Raw genomic sequence first — 16,140 nt, forward strand, 5'->3', positions numbered from 1 at the left:
CTATCCATGGCATGGAATACAATTTTTTAAAAAAATTTGCTTAGAGTAGTGATTCCAAAGGAAAACAGTCCACTTAAAGTAGATTATTAAGTAAATACCATGGTTGGCAGTAAATAATTGAAAGCAGGGAACATCCTGTTCTAGTCTGAGCCTCTCTTCTGCCCATAAGGAACCCCGATGGGCTTGCCCTTGGGTGAGATCCAGTTAGAACCCAGGATCCCATGCTTACAGGGATGGCAGAGTGAAAGGCGTCCAGGTACAGGGGAAGGATCAATAGAAGATGTGAGGGCAGTGATTTCCCTGAGTCTAAATTAAGAGTAAAAGACAACTTTTAGAGTCAGGTTGGAATTAATGTTAAGTATAAGGACAACAAAGGCCTTTGAGATGGTGCAGGGATTATGAGGAGTGAACCAGAGGTGCCTGCATGCTCTGCTTCTGCCTACCATCCTTGGCAAATTGGTGAATGATACAGAGGCATGGGATGCACACCAGACAAAGTGCATCCGTCCATGCTGCATGGACAGCCTGTGATGAGTGACATCACAGGTGAGGAGGGAAGGGCACATGGCTATAAAGCAAGCTCTTCCTCCACACAGCTGAGTGCAGAGTGGTCCCAGAGGGAGTAGATCGAATGAGTGGAGCTGGTTTTACAGCCAGAACAGGAAAGAGATGAAAGACAGAACTTTGCCATCTCTCCCCTCTGTAGGTCTCTTCTGGGACAGGGACCATAGCCTCCAGCACACTGCTTGGCACATAAGTGCCCAGGAAATGTTCATTGGACTGGTCAGTGAAGTGAGTGTGTGATATGTGAATATTTTGTTGGAGAAAGAATTGCCATATGCAAATCCTAGTTAAATCCCCACAAGATTATTTAACCTTCACGAGTCCAATCATCTCTATTTTATGGATTAATGAAAAAAAATAGTTGAGAATCTGGAAACACACAGCTTGAAGAAACTTGAAGAAACTGATGAAACAACAGTACAAGAAATACTTTTGTAAATGTTATTGAACCAACAATATGTAGCCATAAAGGAAACAAATCAACACTAATCACAATAACCCCCTCGTGGCCTTTGCCCGCTGAAGCTCTCTTCAGATGCAACTGACACCCAGAGGACAAGGTGAAGAAGTGTCTGGCTTACCTTTTCATCAGATGGGGCTGGAAAAGATTCTCTCCAGCTTGTGTCTGGATGGGGCAGTGTGTTTCCAGGAGGGCCGTGGCTGGCAGGGGACTGGCACCTCTGGGCAGAGCAGGCCTGCATGCTGCCCTCACCATCTGGGAAGAGAGAAGTCACCGTTGAGTGTGATGGCATCACCAGCTCAGCCTGCCTCCCCTGCACGAGGCAAGGACCCTCCCGCTGCCCATCTGTGGCCACAGTCCTGGCTGCACCCACCTCCTCTCCTCGAGGGCTGCCCCCTCTGCACTTTCTCTTGCTTCAGCTTTTACCTCTTTCCCTCTCTCCACAGGGCACCCGGAGTAATCTTTTAAAAATGTCATTCTGACTTTGCCACTTCCTGTCTCAAAATCCTCCCATGATTCCCTTCCTCCCTGGAACCACAGCAAAACTTCTTCCTTGTGTTCTAAAGCTCTCTCCATCCTCACCCTCGTCCACATCGCCCGCTCTGTTCTGGCTGTAATGAACTCTGTTCAGTTTCTTAAACATGCCAAGCTCATTCCCAACTCAGGAAATACCATTTAAAAAAATTAAAATAATAACTTTTCAAAAAAAATGAAACACCACTTTTTAAACTCGAACGAATGACTGATAGGCACACCTTGGCTATCCAAACTTAAGTAGTTGGCAAGTACGTTTTTAAAAATGAAGAAAGTGAACTTATCACTTCATGGGAAGAAGGGGCAGCATTTGTTGCAAATCATAAAGTTAGACTTTGCAAGTGCAGATTGGAATCAGGGAAAGCTTGCTTCTGCCTCTGTGACGTAAGAGCATCCCAACAGACTTTTCTGGTGAGATGGGTAATGTCACTTGCAAAAGTGTAACTTTGAAAGTATTATCACATGTTGTTATGGTTTGGGTCTTAAATGTCTTCCAAAGCCCAGGTGTTGGAGGCTTGGTCCCTCAGGCATGAGGCAATTGGGAGGTAGTTGAAACTTGGGGAGCTGCAGCCTAATTGGAGGAAGTTGGGTCATTGGGGGTGCCTTGAAGGGAGTGCTGGGACCCAGATCCTTCCTCTCTCTCAGCTCCCTGACCACTGTGAGCTGAGAAGCCTGCTCTACCACACACACTCCTCATGACATTCTGCCTGACCACAGGCCCAAAGTGTTGGGGCCAAGTGACTGTGGACTGAGATCTCTGAAACCATAAATCAAAACAAATCTTTTCCATGTATGAAGTGGTTTATCTTGGGTATTTGTCACAGTCACAGAAATGAAACACACATACTGCTAACACTGGAAGATTTCTTGTTATCTGCGATCTATTATTTTTCAAGTACCAATGTATGGATGCTGTGAAATCACTCCTAGGTGAAGGTTAATTCAAACGCTCAATAGACAAGTACATTTTAAAGTAGTCAATAGAAAAAAAGATCATTGATATAGTAGGCTATCCCCTGGAACTTAAATTTAAGATACTACCACTCTTGCCAAGTTTTGATATGCCATTTTCTCTATATACTTCAACCAAAATAATATTTCCATTGTATGTCCTTCCAGTAAACACAAATTAAAGACGAAATTCCTTGAATTGAGATCACAAGGATGGTGTGAGGTACAAGGAGGAATAACCAGACATTTGTAACTGCTAGTAATTCTAAGTGAGGAATATCTGTTCAGAAATCACGAGACTTTGAAAGTTTTAAAAATATGTGAATAAAATATGTATGTAAAATACTGGACCAAATAACATACAATTGAAGAAAGGCAATCAATGCAAGAACAATTACAAGCATTACAGTCTTAATATGGTCTAAAAATATAACCAAAATTACAGTCCTGGTTAATAGATTAATAAGAACTTTGAAAGAATGGGCTACTTTCAACCCAATTAATTTTTGAGATGAAATACTAAATAAAACATCAGCAAATGTTTATAAGCCAGTTACCATAACATTTAGGATGTATCTGTATTAACTCTGCTTCTTGAACCAACTGAGCATGTATTTGGCTACAAGTAAGCCAACTTTCCTTCCAAGATGTCTAAGAAGAGCAAATACTACTCCTGATATCTGGACAGTTCCATCTTGGGGGTACCATTGACTGTGGCTTTTAATGTTGAGGCTAGGAGTGTTAGTTATATGGAATTATATTATCAAAATATTTGTAATAGACAACTAATCTAAATTTAATTCAATTAAATTTATAGAAAATTATTTTCACCTACCAATTTATGACCTTAAAAACAGGAATACGGCTAAAGAAACCCTCTCCTTCTAAATTTTTATAAGGAGTAAAGCTTTTATAAATAATAAAGCTTTGAAATGATGCAGAATCCATATTCTTAAATGCTTTCAGTTATTCGTATTATTTGAGAAGAGAATACCAGCTTCAGTTTTTAAAAACTCAAACATACTTTAACTTAAAATGTTAAAGGTAACCAATGGAAGAATAATTTGGAATATACAACTTTAAAAAAAGAGAAAGAAAAGGAGGGTATAAAGAAGAGATGGGTCCAATATATCATAGGGAAAAAAAAACAAACTAAAAAGTCAATAAAAATAGGCTAAATAGGCACAAAATGCTATAAAATAGATCCAGAATATTCACAATCAAAATAAATACCAGAGATGGAAATTTAGCCTTTAAAAATCAGATGCGATTTGGTTTAAAAATTCCATGATGTGCTAACTGCACATGGAGTGCAACGAAACAGAGAAATCCTAAGTAAAATCACGGAGAACTAGACACCAGGCAAATCCCGACCAAGAGAATGCTAACAGCTGTGCTGGCGTAGAGTAGATCAGCTCCAAACTTTATTTTAGATTGTAGTGCAGCAGTATGCAGAGACTCGCTATTTAAATGACCATAACTGCTTTTTCAGCATGGGTTGAAGCAGTAAGAACATTCTTGAAGGTAAAATAGTCATTAACAGCATTTCCTGCCACATAGTTTGTGTTTCATTCATAACAGTTTCAGTGATTTTGAATATTTCATGATTTTGTGGCAACTGATTTATTATTTTTCAACCCTGCAAGCCTTGCTTGAATATTTAAAGAGTCTTGCTTAACAAAGAGTGTTTGGAAACAGTTATGCACTTGTAGTCTGTTCAGAGAATGAGTTCAACAAAACAACTTTGCTGCAGAATTTTCTCCAGAAGCTCTGCTTGAGTCTTTGTTGAATGAATGAAATTCTGAGCATGTATTCAGCTACAAGTAAGGAGTCAATTTTGTTATAAAATCAGGGAAGCAGTTAAGCTTTGGAAGGTTCTTCTCACATACAGGGAACACTGCATTTGCATTTTACAACCCTATGACATAGGACTCTTAGAAAAGGAGGGTCACAGTAATGAAGAGATTGACACAATGTAAATGCAAGAATGACCTCGCAGGTGGTCAGTAACAGGCAAGGCAGGGTAGCCTATTGCAAAATCATACTGATATCAGTAATCACTAATGCATTCTTTCCTTCCTTTTTTTTTTTGTTTCTTTTCTTTCATTCCTTTCTTCCTTCCCTCCCTCCCTCCCTCCCTCTTTCCTTTCTTTCTATTGGAGATAGAACCCAGGGGCGCTTAACTACTGAGCTACATCCCCAGCCTTGTTTTATATTTTATTTAGAGACAGGGTCTTGCTGAGTTGCTTAGGGCTTGCTAAGTTGCTGGGGTTGGCTTTGAACCTATGATCCTCATGCCTCAGCCTCAGATCCTTCCAAGCCACTGGGATTACAGGCATGCGCCACTGTGCCTGGCTTATTTTAAAATTCTTATGCCACTTAGTCTGTCAAAACTTATAAATCATTTTAATCAAGTACTTCACTGCCATTTACTAGAAGACTTTTAAATTTTTTTTAAAGAGAGAGTGAGAGAGGAGAGAGAGAGAGAATTTTCTTTTTTTTAATATTTATTTTTTAGTTCTCGGCAGACACAACATCTTTGTTGGTATGTGGTGCTGAGGATCGAACCCGGGCCGCACGCATACCAGGCGAGTGCGCTACCGCTTGAGCCACATTCCCAGCCCAAGACTTTTTAATTTAATGTTGCGCTTTAAATTGATTTTATAACCCTATATATTTTTTAAAATTTTTAATTTGTTTTAATTAGTTATACATGACAGTAGAATGCATTTATGCACTTTGATATATATAGATGGAATATAATTTCTCATTTTTCTGAGTGTACATGCTGCAGAATCATATTGGTCATGCAGTCACATATATACATACAGTAATAATGTCTGTTCCATTGTACTATCTTTCCTATTCCGAAATCTCTTCCCTTCCCCTCCCATCACTTCCCTCTACCTAATCTAAGGTAAAGCTATTCTTCCATAGTGCCGCCCCCAACACCTTATTGTGAATTAGCTTTGGCATATTAGAGAAAACATTTGGCATTTAGTTTTGTGGGATTGGCTTATTTCACTTAGCATGACAGTCTCCAACTCCATCCATTTACTGGCAAATGCCATAATTTTACTCTTCTTTAAAGCTGAATAATATTCCATTGAGTATAGACTCCTAAAGCTCAAGAAGTAAAATCAAACATTAATAAATGGGATGGATTCAAATTAAAAAGATTTTTCTCAGCAAAGAAAACAATAAAGTGAGGAGAGAGCCTACAGATTGGGAGAAAACCTTTACCACATCCACCTCTGATAAAGCATTAATCTCTAGGATATATAAAGAACTGAAAAACTTAACACCACAAAAACAAATAAACCAACCAATAAATAGGTGAAGAAACTAAATAGACACTTCATGGAAGAAGAGATACAATTGATCAACAAATATATGAAAAAGTGTTCAACATCTCTAGCAATTAGAGAAATGTAAATCAAAACTACTCTAAGGTTTCATCTCACTCCTGTAGAATGGCAATTATCAAGAATACAGGCAACAATAAATATTGGTGAGGATGTGTTGAAAAGGCACACTCATACATTGTTGGTGGAACTACAAATTGGTACAACCACTATGGAAAGCAGTATGGAGATTCCTCATAAAATTAGGAATGAAACCAGCGTTTGACCCAGTTATCCCACTCCTCAGTTATACCTAAAGGACTTAAAATCAGCATACTACAGTGATGCAGCCACATTAATGTTTATAGCAACTTAATTCACAATAGCGAGACTAAGGAACCATCCTAGGTGTCCCTCAATAGATGAATGGATAAAGAAAATGTGGTATTTATACTCAATGGAATATTAATCAGCTTTAAAGAAGAGTAAAATAATATTTTTTAAAAATTAGTAAACGAAAGTGATAAACAAGCTGGGTGCGGTGGCACATGCCTGTATTCCCAGCGTCTTGAAAGGCTGAGGCAGGAGGATTGTGAGTTCAAAGCCATCCTCAGCAATAGTGAGGCGCTAAGCAACTCAGTGAGAGTTGTGTCTCTGTGTCTAAATAAAAAAAAAAAAGGCCTGGGAATGTGGTTCAGTGGTCGAGTGGCCCTGAGTTCAATCCATGATACCCCCACTCCCCACAAAGTGATAAACAAAAGGGAAAACAAATCTTCCACAATTCCATCTTCAGAGAATAATACTGATACTATTTGGGGGTATACACAGGCATTCCTAGACCCTCATCCAACATGTCAAATCATGTTTTTTTTTTTTTATTCTGCACACTGTTGGATGGTGGGTGGATCACTCTCTATGAAGTTTGGCTTGAACTCATTGATGAGAACAAGCATGTTTACCAGTGACTGAACTAAACTTTCCCAAATTCTTGTCCCAGGTGTAAGACAAGGATGACAACCTCATGTCCACAGAGATGTAGATTTCACTGGTGTCTGTGAATGTCCACCCTTGAGATGTGTAAGCTGAAGCCGCGTGCTTGAGAGGCCCTGCTAGGCGGGGTGGGGAGTGTTTTCTGCACATCCAACCTTGCCAAGGACTGGTGACCCAGATGGGGTTTTTCCTCAGCAGAATGAACACACAGCGAGTTGGTGGAGGAGTTTCACATGCACTCACAGGTCAGCAGGTGGGCCTCTATTCTGCCTCCCTAGGACCTACCCCAAAATTGGATATGAATCCAGGTCTGTTGACTGAAAGAGGAAACAGTGGAGGCTAAAGCATTTCCCCTGCTCAGCCCAGACTTCTTTAAAGAACCTTGCTTCCTCTGAGATGAGATGAGAACTAGCTACAAGATCCCAGTCCAATGATCTACCCACAGCTGGAGAAGGCCAGTCCCCTCTCTAAAACTACCTTTTCATTCTTGTATTGGTTTTTACTTTGTATTATGCATGATTTTATTTTATTAATTAAATTATTATTTTGGTGCTGGGGATGAACTCAGGGGTGCTCTATCACTGAGACACATCTTCAGTCCTTTCTGTTTTCTTTTGAGACAGCTAGGTTGCTGAGGCTGGCTTTGAAATTGCAATCCTCCTGCCTCAGCATCCCAAGTTGTTGGGATCATGGGCATGTGCCACCAAACCTGGCATGGTTTTTCAAGCTAAGACTCTGGATTCCTCTCTAAGTCGTGGTTCTGCTTCATATCACTGCAACCCCCGTTAGGGATGCCCTTCCTGGGCCTGCTCAGTCCCTGGACTTTCCCCCGAGACGTGCCAATATATTCATCTTATGCTGTTCCTGACAGTCAATCCCTGAGATTCCCAGGGACGACTCCATTGTGTGAATCACAGTTTTCTGTAGAGTAGGGGAAATGAGTTCATCTTGATCTTAGAATGGGAAAACGGAAGCCCAGATGGCGTAGAGCAGAAGTGAAAGGAGGAGACCAGAGAGGAAGCGGGAAGTCTACTGAGGTCAGTGGTAGAGAGAAAGAAGGGAATGCAGAAAAGCAGGCAGGGTCTAGAGAGGGCTGAGGGCTGTGTGTGTGTGTGTGTGTGTGTGTGTGTGTGAGTGTGTGTGTGTGTGTACATCACATCCACAGGAATACAAATTACTTGAACTTTATGGAGGGGGAGGGTGAACTTGCTCAAAGGTGGCCCACTATAGGGAGAGAGGCAGAACTGGACCAAGGTCAGCAGTGCCCCTCAGCTCCCCACTGTACCCTTGGGGTGAGCTTCCTGCAGCATAACGCTGTTGTTGGAAGCGAAGAAAGAAAGGCAGAGGCACATGGAAGTTCTAGTTTGGGAAAAAGAATACTCATAATGTCAAAGCCCACCTCCAACTGTCACGGCTGCTGTGTCTGCGTGCTGTTCTGAACTTGTGCACAGGCCCTTGTGAGTTTTCTCTATACAGTTGATCTGTCAGAGGGGTCAGTTGCATTTTTTCCATTTTCTAATTGCTTTTAGGTAAATGACTATCACACCCAAAGGACTGGGACAATTATTCATCAAAATCAACTGTTGGAGAGGATGGGGGACTGTTGCTTTGATCCATCTGCCATGGACAATAATACATTGGAGGAAATTAAAGAGACACATGTTTGAAGGACCAGCAAGTTCTCTTTAAAAAAAGAGAAATGATTCATCAATGAAGACATTTACAATAATGTTCATAACATAATGTTCATAAAAGGAAAACACTGGAAATGACTTCAGTGATTATACTTAATTATGAATTTAAATAGTTGTATTCACCCAATGGAATATTATCAGTCACTGAAAAGGAGCTGATCACATCTGTGCACATGAGTTCAGTGGCTGTGAGGTTCACAAAAGTTAATTCATGTGCAGGAATATCATAGTGTGATGCCTTACCTGCTTATTTCACAATCTTAAAGTGCGCTTACCTCTGTCTTGCAGATTGTCGTGGCTTCGCACAAATGAAGAGCTGGAGAAAATGATAGCATGTTAGACTTTCCTGTGGTATTCACACTCCATCCAGGGGCAAGGTCAATGGTAATGGCTGAAACTGCATTGAAGCACTTCATATTTTACTTAATAGGCTAGAAGAATTGTTGGTTTTCTATGGCAACCAGAGGCTGGCTCTTCCCCTCCTCGTCCAAGGCCAGCAAATATTAGATATGAAATGCAAACACTGACCTGCAGAAGTTCTTCCCAGGTCACTGCAGTGAGCACACATCAGAATTTTTTTACTTTTTGAAGTCGTGAGTTTGACTTGCCTTGTACTTAGTCATAGAAATTAATACTTGACTGGTTGGGGCTCCTATTCTATAGAAACTGCTCACCCACTGAGACTCAGCTCTAGCCGGGAAGAAGAGTACAGAGGTCTCATTCCATCTTGAAATGTGAGCCGGGTGAGAAAACGATATTGACTATTATTGGGAGTTCCATAAAGAAAAAGGGATTAGAAGGCTGTGAGACCATCACAATAGCAATATGCATTTCTAAACACAAGACGGAGGCTCTAAGGCAGCAGTTAACGGTTTCCTTAGCACCTTGCTCGAATTTTCTGGTTCATTTTGTATTGTGGTCAGCATCTGTGGACAGGAGCTCCAGGTGCTAAGACAGTTAAATCTGATTTCATGGTTTGCGCTCTGTTCCAGGGAGTGTGCTATTGACTGAAAGAGCCTCTGGGTTAATTATCTGGAACTTGACCCTTTCCTAGCACTGACTGAAATCACCTGGGTATGGATCTGGGTTTTGTTACCCCCAGGGAAGCCCGCGGGGCCTCCCAGCTTGCTTTGTACAAGAAAATGCCAGCAGACCCTTCGGCCACCACAGTGTGCTGTACCAAGGGTCAGACTTCTGCCATCCAGGCTCTCCACTGTTGAAACCAGGGTCCCTCTCTGGGGAGCCAGTGGACACTTCCGTTAAATGTCTGGGGAAATAACAAGCAGCCAGATGGTTCTAATTTTCCAGAATTTTTAGGAAATATTGAAAGAGGAGGAATATCCTCTGAGGATACTCTGGGTCTTAAGTACAGACTTTATAAGGACAGAAGAAAAAAAATCCCAAAATAACACAACTAAAACTAAGATAAAAGTCGCGATTCTTTCATTTAGCAAATACACGTTGAGCACTTTCTAGAGGTGGGATGTGTTTGGCGACAGTAACACGAATGGACATGCTCTCTGCCCTGGAGGAGCTTACCTCTTGCAGGGGAGACACACTTGCATCGCAATCAGAGCACACCTGGTGCACACTGTGGAGAAGGTGTGCCCAGCACACGTCCCTGAGCAGTGAAAGGTCACTAACGGACAGCATTGCCCTGGAAGAGGGCCTGGGGATTCTCGGAGCCATCAGAAGCCTATCACAACAATGCAGAGGGGAGCTGGTGGCCCTGGTCTGCCTTCGAGAGCTGGGGAGGAAGGGGAGACATAGGGAGACTCAAGACACATGGTGGAGTAGGATTTTGGGAGTTAGGAATGGATTGGATGGGAAAAGAGACAATGGGAAGAAAGTTCACCAGGACTGAGGCGAGAAAGTCTGCAGGAAGACCTTGTTGGTTGGGACTGGGAGTAGAAATGAAGAGCTAATTCCCAACAGAATCAGCTGTGATGCTTGCGAACTATGTGCAGGTCTGAAGCCAGGAGAGGAGGTGTGGTCAGAAGCTGGAGGGAGGGGGATTATCAACATGGCTTGACATTGGGCACTGAGACGTCCTCTAGGGACAGAAAAGGGAGCCTCAGATAAACTGAGTAACACCAACATTTAGAGTCAGTTTGGGAAATAACTCTAAGAAAGGCAATTATGCCAGAATCAGGAGACTTTGTGAAATAAATTAAATAAGCAAATAAAGTAAGCCAAAACCTATCAACCAACTACAACAGGTGTAAGTCTGAATGCAAGCTCATTATCCTTTCACCATAATGATACATTTTTCTCTTAGAAAGTTATGTGAAGGGAAGGTGTTCTGTTTGATGTTGTGTCACATCAGGGGGTCGAACAGCAAATGCCCTGGGAAGGGGGATAGAGCAACAGTCCCAGCACCCACGAGCTAAGGGGCGAGAACATGTTGGTAAAGGCACAAAGTTGGACAAGGCGAGGACGTGGCAGGGAGAAGGGAAGGGGCGTGTGGCGTCATGGCGTGTGGTGCCATGTGCAGGCCTGTCCACAGAACTGAGAGCTGGTGTTGACCAGGCTCTTGATTCATGCCTGGCTCTGCTCGGAGCTTCCCAAGTGGAAAAGATGCTGGCCAAGTCACGCCGCTCACTGGTATGGCGGCACGGGTCTCACTCCTGTAGGTCCTGCTCAACAGAGTTCTACTTGGCCCTGCTGAATGAAGATAGCAAAAGGCTAGCCCCAGGGAGCTCCCGATTCAGTCTGGTTCTAAGCTGGGGTGTGATGGGTGAAAGAGAGCTCCCATGTGGGAGAGGGTGGAGGGGGGCAGTGTGGGCAGCAAGCAGGTGGCTTCCAGGCATCCCGGAGCTGTGAGCAGCGTGTGCAGGGAGTGGCGGGAACCGAGGTCGGTCCCTGGCCAGGGTGGGATGGGGAAGTGGGCTCCCAGCAGCGACTTTGTGGAAGTCTTGGTTTTTGAACAAGCCACTATTAAGTTAAAGTGACTTGGTAATGAGTCATTCGCCAGAGGCTGTGTGTCTTCAGCTCTTCAGTGGAATTGACAGCTGCCACAATAACCTGATCAGGTGATTATCTAATTGGAAATGCATTTTTAACACTATGAAGTTCTGTTCCAAAGAGACTATTATTAGCTCTGATGTGAACGCCAATTGAGAATAACTAGAAATGACCAACTTTTCCTCCAAGAGTGATTAGCATCCATTCCAGGTAATCTGATCTAGTTAATATTCAATTCTTTCCCCTGCCCTTCACTAACACATGGGTCAGTCAAAAATTAGAGAAAGAACAACATCATTAGATTCAATGATAGTTGGAGTTCACAGGTTCCCCTCATGCCTCAACACTGCCGTCAAAATCAAAAGCCAAGGAGCCTTGGTAGTCATTGTCCAAGAGAGCACCTTGCTACTCCCAAGCTGCAACCTGAGGGGGACTTTGTGACTCCTCACCTGGTCAGGGCAAGAGGAATCTTCCGCGTGATTCGGCTTTGCGATGGCTGGGATGATGCTGGCCTCATCTTGTCATGGGAAACTGTAAAGTTGTGACATAATTTGGTCAGATTGCATGTTGAAAGTGATCAAGGACTGTTAGAAGCCAACTCGAACGTCCATAATTTCATGCAAATAATTTCTGATTCTTATTACTGGGATGTAGATGTCACTGGAAACTCTACAACCCTCCCAGATCCTGGGGGTATCTTTTCTCTGAGACTATAAAAATTACATTGAGCATTTACAATTGGGAACACACATTACCAAGCTTCCTGGAAACACAGAGTACTGCCTTGGGAGATATTACAGGGATTATGTTACACCAGTTAGTTTAGAAGACTTCTAACTTGATTCTCATTCATTCACATCACTCTGCAAATATTTACTGAACAGCTTCTATAAGATAGGTCTTCTTCCAGAATCTGGGGTCACAGTGAGAAGGGAGAAGTGGTTATTACATTCTAAGGAAAGGAGACAGGAACCAGGCATGCAATGCCTCAATGCTCGCATTTCACACAGTGTGAGTGACAGGAAGTAAGTAGAGCTCTACTTTGGATCCAGAGTGATGGTGGGGCCCAAGCAGACCTTCTGAGAGATGAGCTCTGAGCTGAGCTCTTAGTGAGAAGAAAGTTAAACCAGAGGACTGCTCTGGGTGATGCAGGGGACAGGCAGCCCAGTGCCAGCACAAGACACCTGTGTTCTCAGACCCTTCCTGCAAAAGGGAGGGGAGCTTCCAGGACTCTGGTGTCGACTGGCAGTTCCCAGGTGGTCACCACCAGGGCTATATTTTCTCATTAATCATCAACTTTTGAAAAGCTCTACATACTCATTGGAGTTAGTTAGTAATTACATATGCCATTGGTGTGGCTGCTAATGATTTCCTTTTTATCATGGATGGAGTTAACTGGCCATCCAGAATTACCAAGAGCACAGACTCCTCCTGAATATGAAATTCCGTGAACCCTCTCCCAGTTGTGACCGTAGGTAATAAAGCCAGGGAAGCCTGCAGACACTGGTGGCACTGTTTTAGGATGTTACTCTGTTCTGTGTCCAAGGTTGGTCACAAACTTGATTGAATGACTGTGATTACTTGAAATGTGATTGGAGCTACTGACTGGTCCTTTAATAACACATCCCAGAAATTCATTCTGTGCCATCAACAGCCACCCAGAGCTTCTGGCCCTCTTGAGCTGAACCATGTCACGTTTTGTGCGGATGACCACTGGAGCCTGGTGCAACGACACCTGAGTTTGCATGTTGAAATTTACTGTGGGGAAGGACATGTTTTCATTAAGTTTTAAAATTATTTGAAATTGTCCATGAAACCCCCATTGCTCCATCGGGGATCTGTGGGATGTCACAAAATCAGGTAGGCCCCTCTTTGGGTTTAACTTCCTCATTATATACTGAAGAGCAGACTTGAGACCCCCAGAGGATAGGCACTTGTCTCTGGTTCCCTCTTTGGGCCAGAACATATTTTGCCTCTGAACATATTTTATCATTCAAAATGGATGGCATTTCAAACAAAGGTGGACATCAGGCACTGCCTGCTGCATATCCTGCCACTTAGTGGGTGTCAGACTGCATGCTTCTCTGAAAATGTTGAAAGTGATCAAGGACTGTTAGAAGCTAACTCAAATGACCATATTTTCATGCAAATAATTTATGATTATTATTACTGGGATGTAGATGTCATTGGAAACTCTAATGTGTGTGTGTGAGTGTGTGTGTGTGTGTGTTGTGGCAGGGACACCAAGGTCTCTTTGGCCAGTGGCAGGGGTGGCAGTGTGACTCCTTTTGGTAATACCTGGGCTGAAGAAAGACCTCTGATTTAACCCAGATATAAATTTCCTTGCTTAGACCAGAGGACGCTGAGTGGACTGTGAGGTCCTACACCCCTCTGATCCCTTCACCACGTGCACGTATCTTACATCCTGGGCTTCGGTTACAATGCTTGTAAATTATGACTAGAGATCTAGAAACAGCACATCCTAATGGCAGTAGGGAAAGAAAGTTAAGGTAAAGAATTTACCTTCTTCTGCTTCAAGGACCTGTATTAAAAAAAAAAAAAAAACAACCATTGAGTGACTTTCTGTGTTACAGAATTTAATAGAATACTATATGTGCTTTTGAAAAATTTGGTTATAGTAGAATTTCAGGAAGAATTTTGTTAGCATAGATTTTTTAAAAAATAGTAGAATTTTGAAAAAGATTTTGTTAGTATAGAGTTTTAAAAAATCCATAATTCTCCAAAAGACTGAACAAAAACCAATTGGAAAGTAATTTAACTGAACAAAAACCAATTTAATTTCAAGGGTCTTAGACATGCTTTATTCCTATTGCAACAATTGCCTCAATGAGACTATTTCCAAGAAACAACCTGAACTCTGGACCAAGCTCAGGTACAAGGTGTTCAGCCTCATGACTCACAGTGTCATACAGCTGGTGTGTTCCTTGCTTATTGAACTCTGATGAAGGCATTTGTAGTAGTGATGTAGGCTGGACTCGGGGGGGCACTGGGAGCAGGCCTCGGCGGAGCACTGGAGTCCAGGATAAAAGCTAGGCCCCTCATGCATTTACATGCTAGTATGTCTTCATCGTACATGTGTGTGTAGGCAAAAAACAGTTCAAAGAGATATAAAATACCAACAGAGATTGTGTTTCGGTGATAAGGCTATGACTAATCTTTTCTGTATACTTCTGTTCTGAAATGTTTTTTTAAAAAAATAAGCAGAAGATACTTGCATTATTCTTTTTAAACACAGCCATTTATCTTCCCAAACATTTCTTTTCTCTTTCTTTCCTTAAAAGTGGCAGAGTTCCTGACTGTCCTTTGTTATGAAAATGTCCACATTTATTGGACTGGTATCCCTCACCACAGTGAGCTCTTGAAGAGGCAAGAATCTTTACAGTAGAATCTGTGTGATATTTGCTGAAGGGCATGTTTGATCACGAATAATTATGTGAAGTTTGATTCGTGCATTGAGTCACCTGGAGACGACCTCAGGTGTCCGTTTCATAGGAACTTGTTTAACCTATGGGATGAGAAGGCCATTGGTGCTCTAATGAGGTTTGTGAAACTTTTGAAATAAAAGTGGTTTTTCTCTATAAATATGTGCATACATTTTTGGTGGAATGAGGAAGGTATATAACTCAGCATCAAATTATTAAAGGAATAATTTAATATCCTTGAATTAGAAAACATGTAAAATGTCCTTGGCTTAACAGAGGAGATCCAAAGAGGTGATGCCATCTGCCCATGTTCCCACAGCCATCCTGCAGCTAAGCTGGCCCGAGCCCAGCTCTGCCAACTCACATTTGCTCCACAGATAGATAAGAAACCTGCAGCAACAGTTTGCTCACAGGGGCATCCTGTGTCTTGTCTGAAGCCAGCAAACAGAACTTTTGTTTTAAAGACCATGGTACCCCTAGGGTTCTGGAAGGAGGACAAACTGTTCATTAGGAGAGCAAATCAAAGCAAATCCATGGCCAAGAACAAAGGGCCACGAAGGCATGCTAACCAGTGGTTTTAGAAGGCTCCCTGGTGAGGCCTCCCCAGGACTTTGAACCTGGCAGTTCCCAGTGCTCACTCAGAGGCAGGAGCTCTCCGCTGTCAGAGGAGAGGGAGGCAGAAGGTAAGAGCAGAGGAGGAGCTTCCTCTGGGGGAGCAGTTGTTTTATCTCACTGAGACCCAGCCAACTTTTTGCTTGAGGGCTCTGAATTTAAAATCAATGCAGTTAGACAAGTGCAGTATCTCTTGTTTTTCTACTTTAACTTTTTTTGTTGTTAGAAAATCAACATATTCAAGTGAGAGAGAAATGTCACCTCCTGCTGTCCGTCCTCCTTCCCTCTAGCTCCCTCCTCTCCTTTCCCTCCCTCCCTCCCTCCCTCCCTCCCTCCCTCCCTCCCTTCCTTCCTTCCTCCCTTCCTTCCTTCTTTTCTTTCTTCCTTCCTTAGTATCTCCTTCCTCTCTTTTCTTTTTTACTTTAGCTCAGGCTGTCCCTCTAATTTTTAAGGCAGAGAGTCAGGACTCTGGGGAGCAGACCTGGGCTTGGCGATTTCAGGGACTGGCCTGTCTTCTGCCAGCTGTGGACATTGGCAGTTTGTCACCCCTCTGTCTTCATGTTTTCTTTCAGGGCTTTGTAGGG

The 16,140-nt window shown here is 42.6% G+C and overlaps 1 protein-coding gene across 1 annotated transcript in view; it reads right to left on the reverse strand.

Moving 5' to 3' along the window:
• The window catches only part of Clnk (cytokine dependent hematopoietic cell linker), an 84,473-nt gene that overhangs the window by 13,113 nt on the left and 55,220 nt on the right, over positions 1-16,140 (reverse strand). The window contains exons 12-15 of the mRNA XM_040292136.2: positions 14,025-14,043; positions 11,951-12,032; positions 8,813-8,853; positions 1,146-1,279 (exon numbers count right to left, since the gene is read on the reverse strand). Coding sequence (XP_040148070.2) covers positions 1,146-1,279; positions 8,813-8,853; positions 11,951-12,032; positions 14,025-14,043 — 276 coding nt within the window. The remainder of the gene's footprint in view (positions 1-1,145; positions 1,280-8,812; positions 8,854-11,950; positions 12,033-14,024; positions 14,044-16,140) is intronic.

This window comes from Ictidomys tridecemlineatus, chromosome 9, assembly GCF_052094955.1.
Source record: "Ictidomys tridecemlineatus isolate mIctTri1 chromosome 9, mIctTri1.hap1, whole genome shotgun sequence".
In the NCBI taxonomy this organism is placed as follows: domain Eukaryota; kingdom Metazoa; phylum Chordata; class Mammalia; order Rodentia; family Sciuridae; genus Ictidomys; species Ictidomys tridecemlineatus.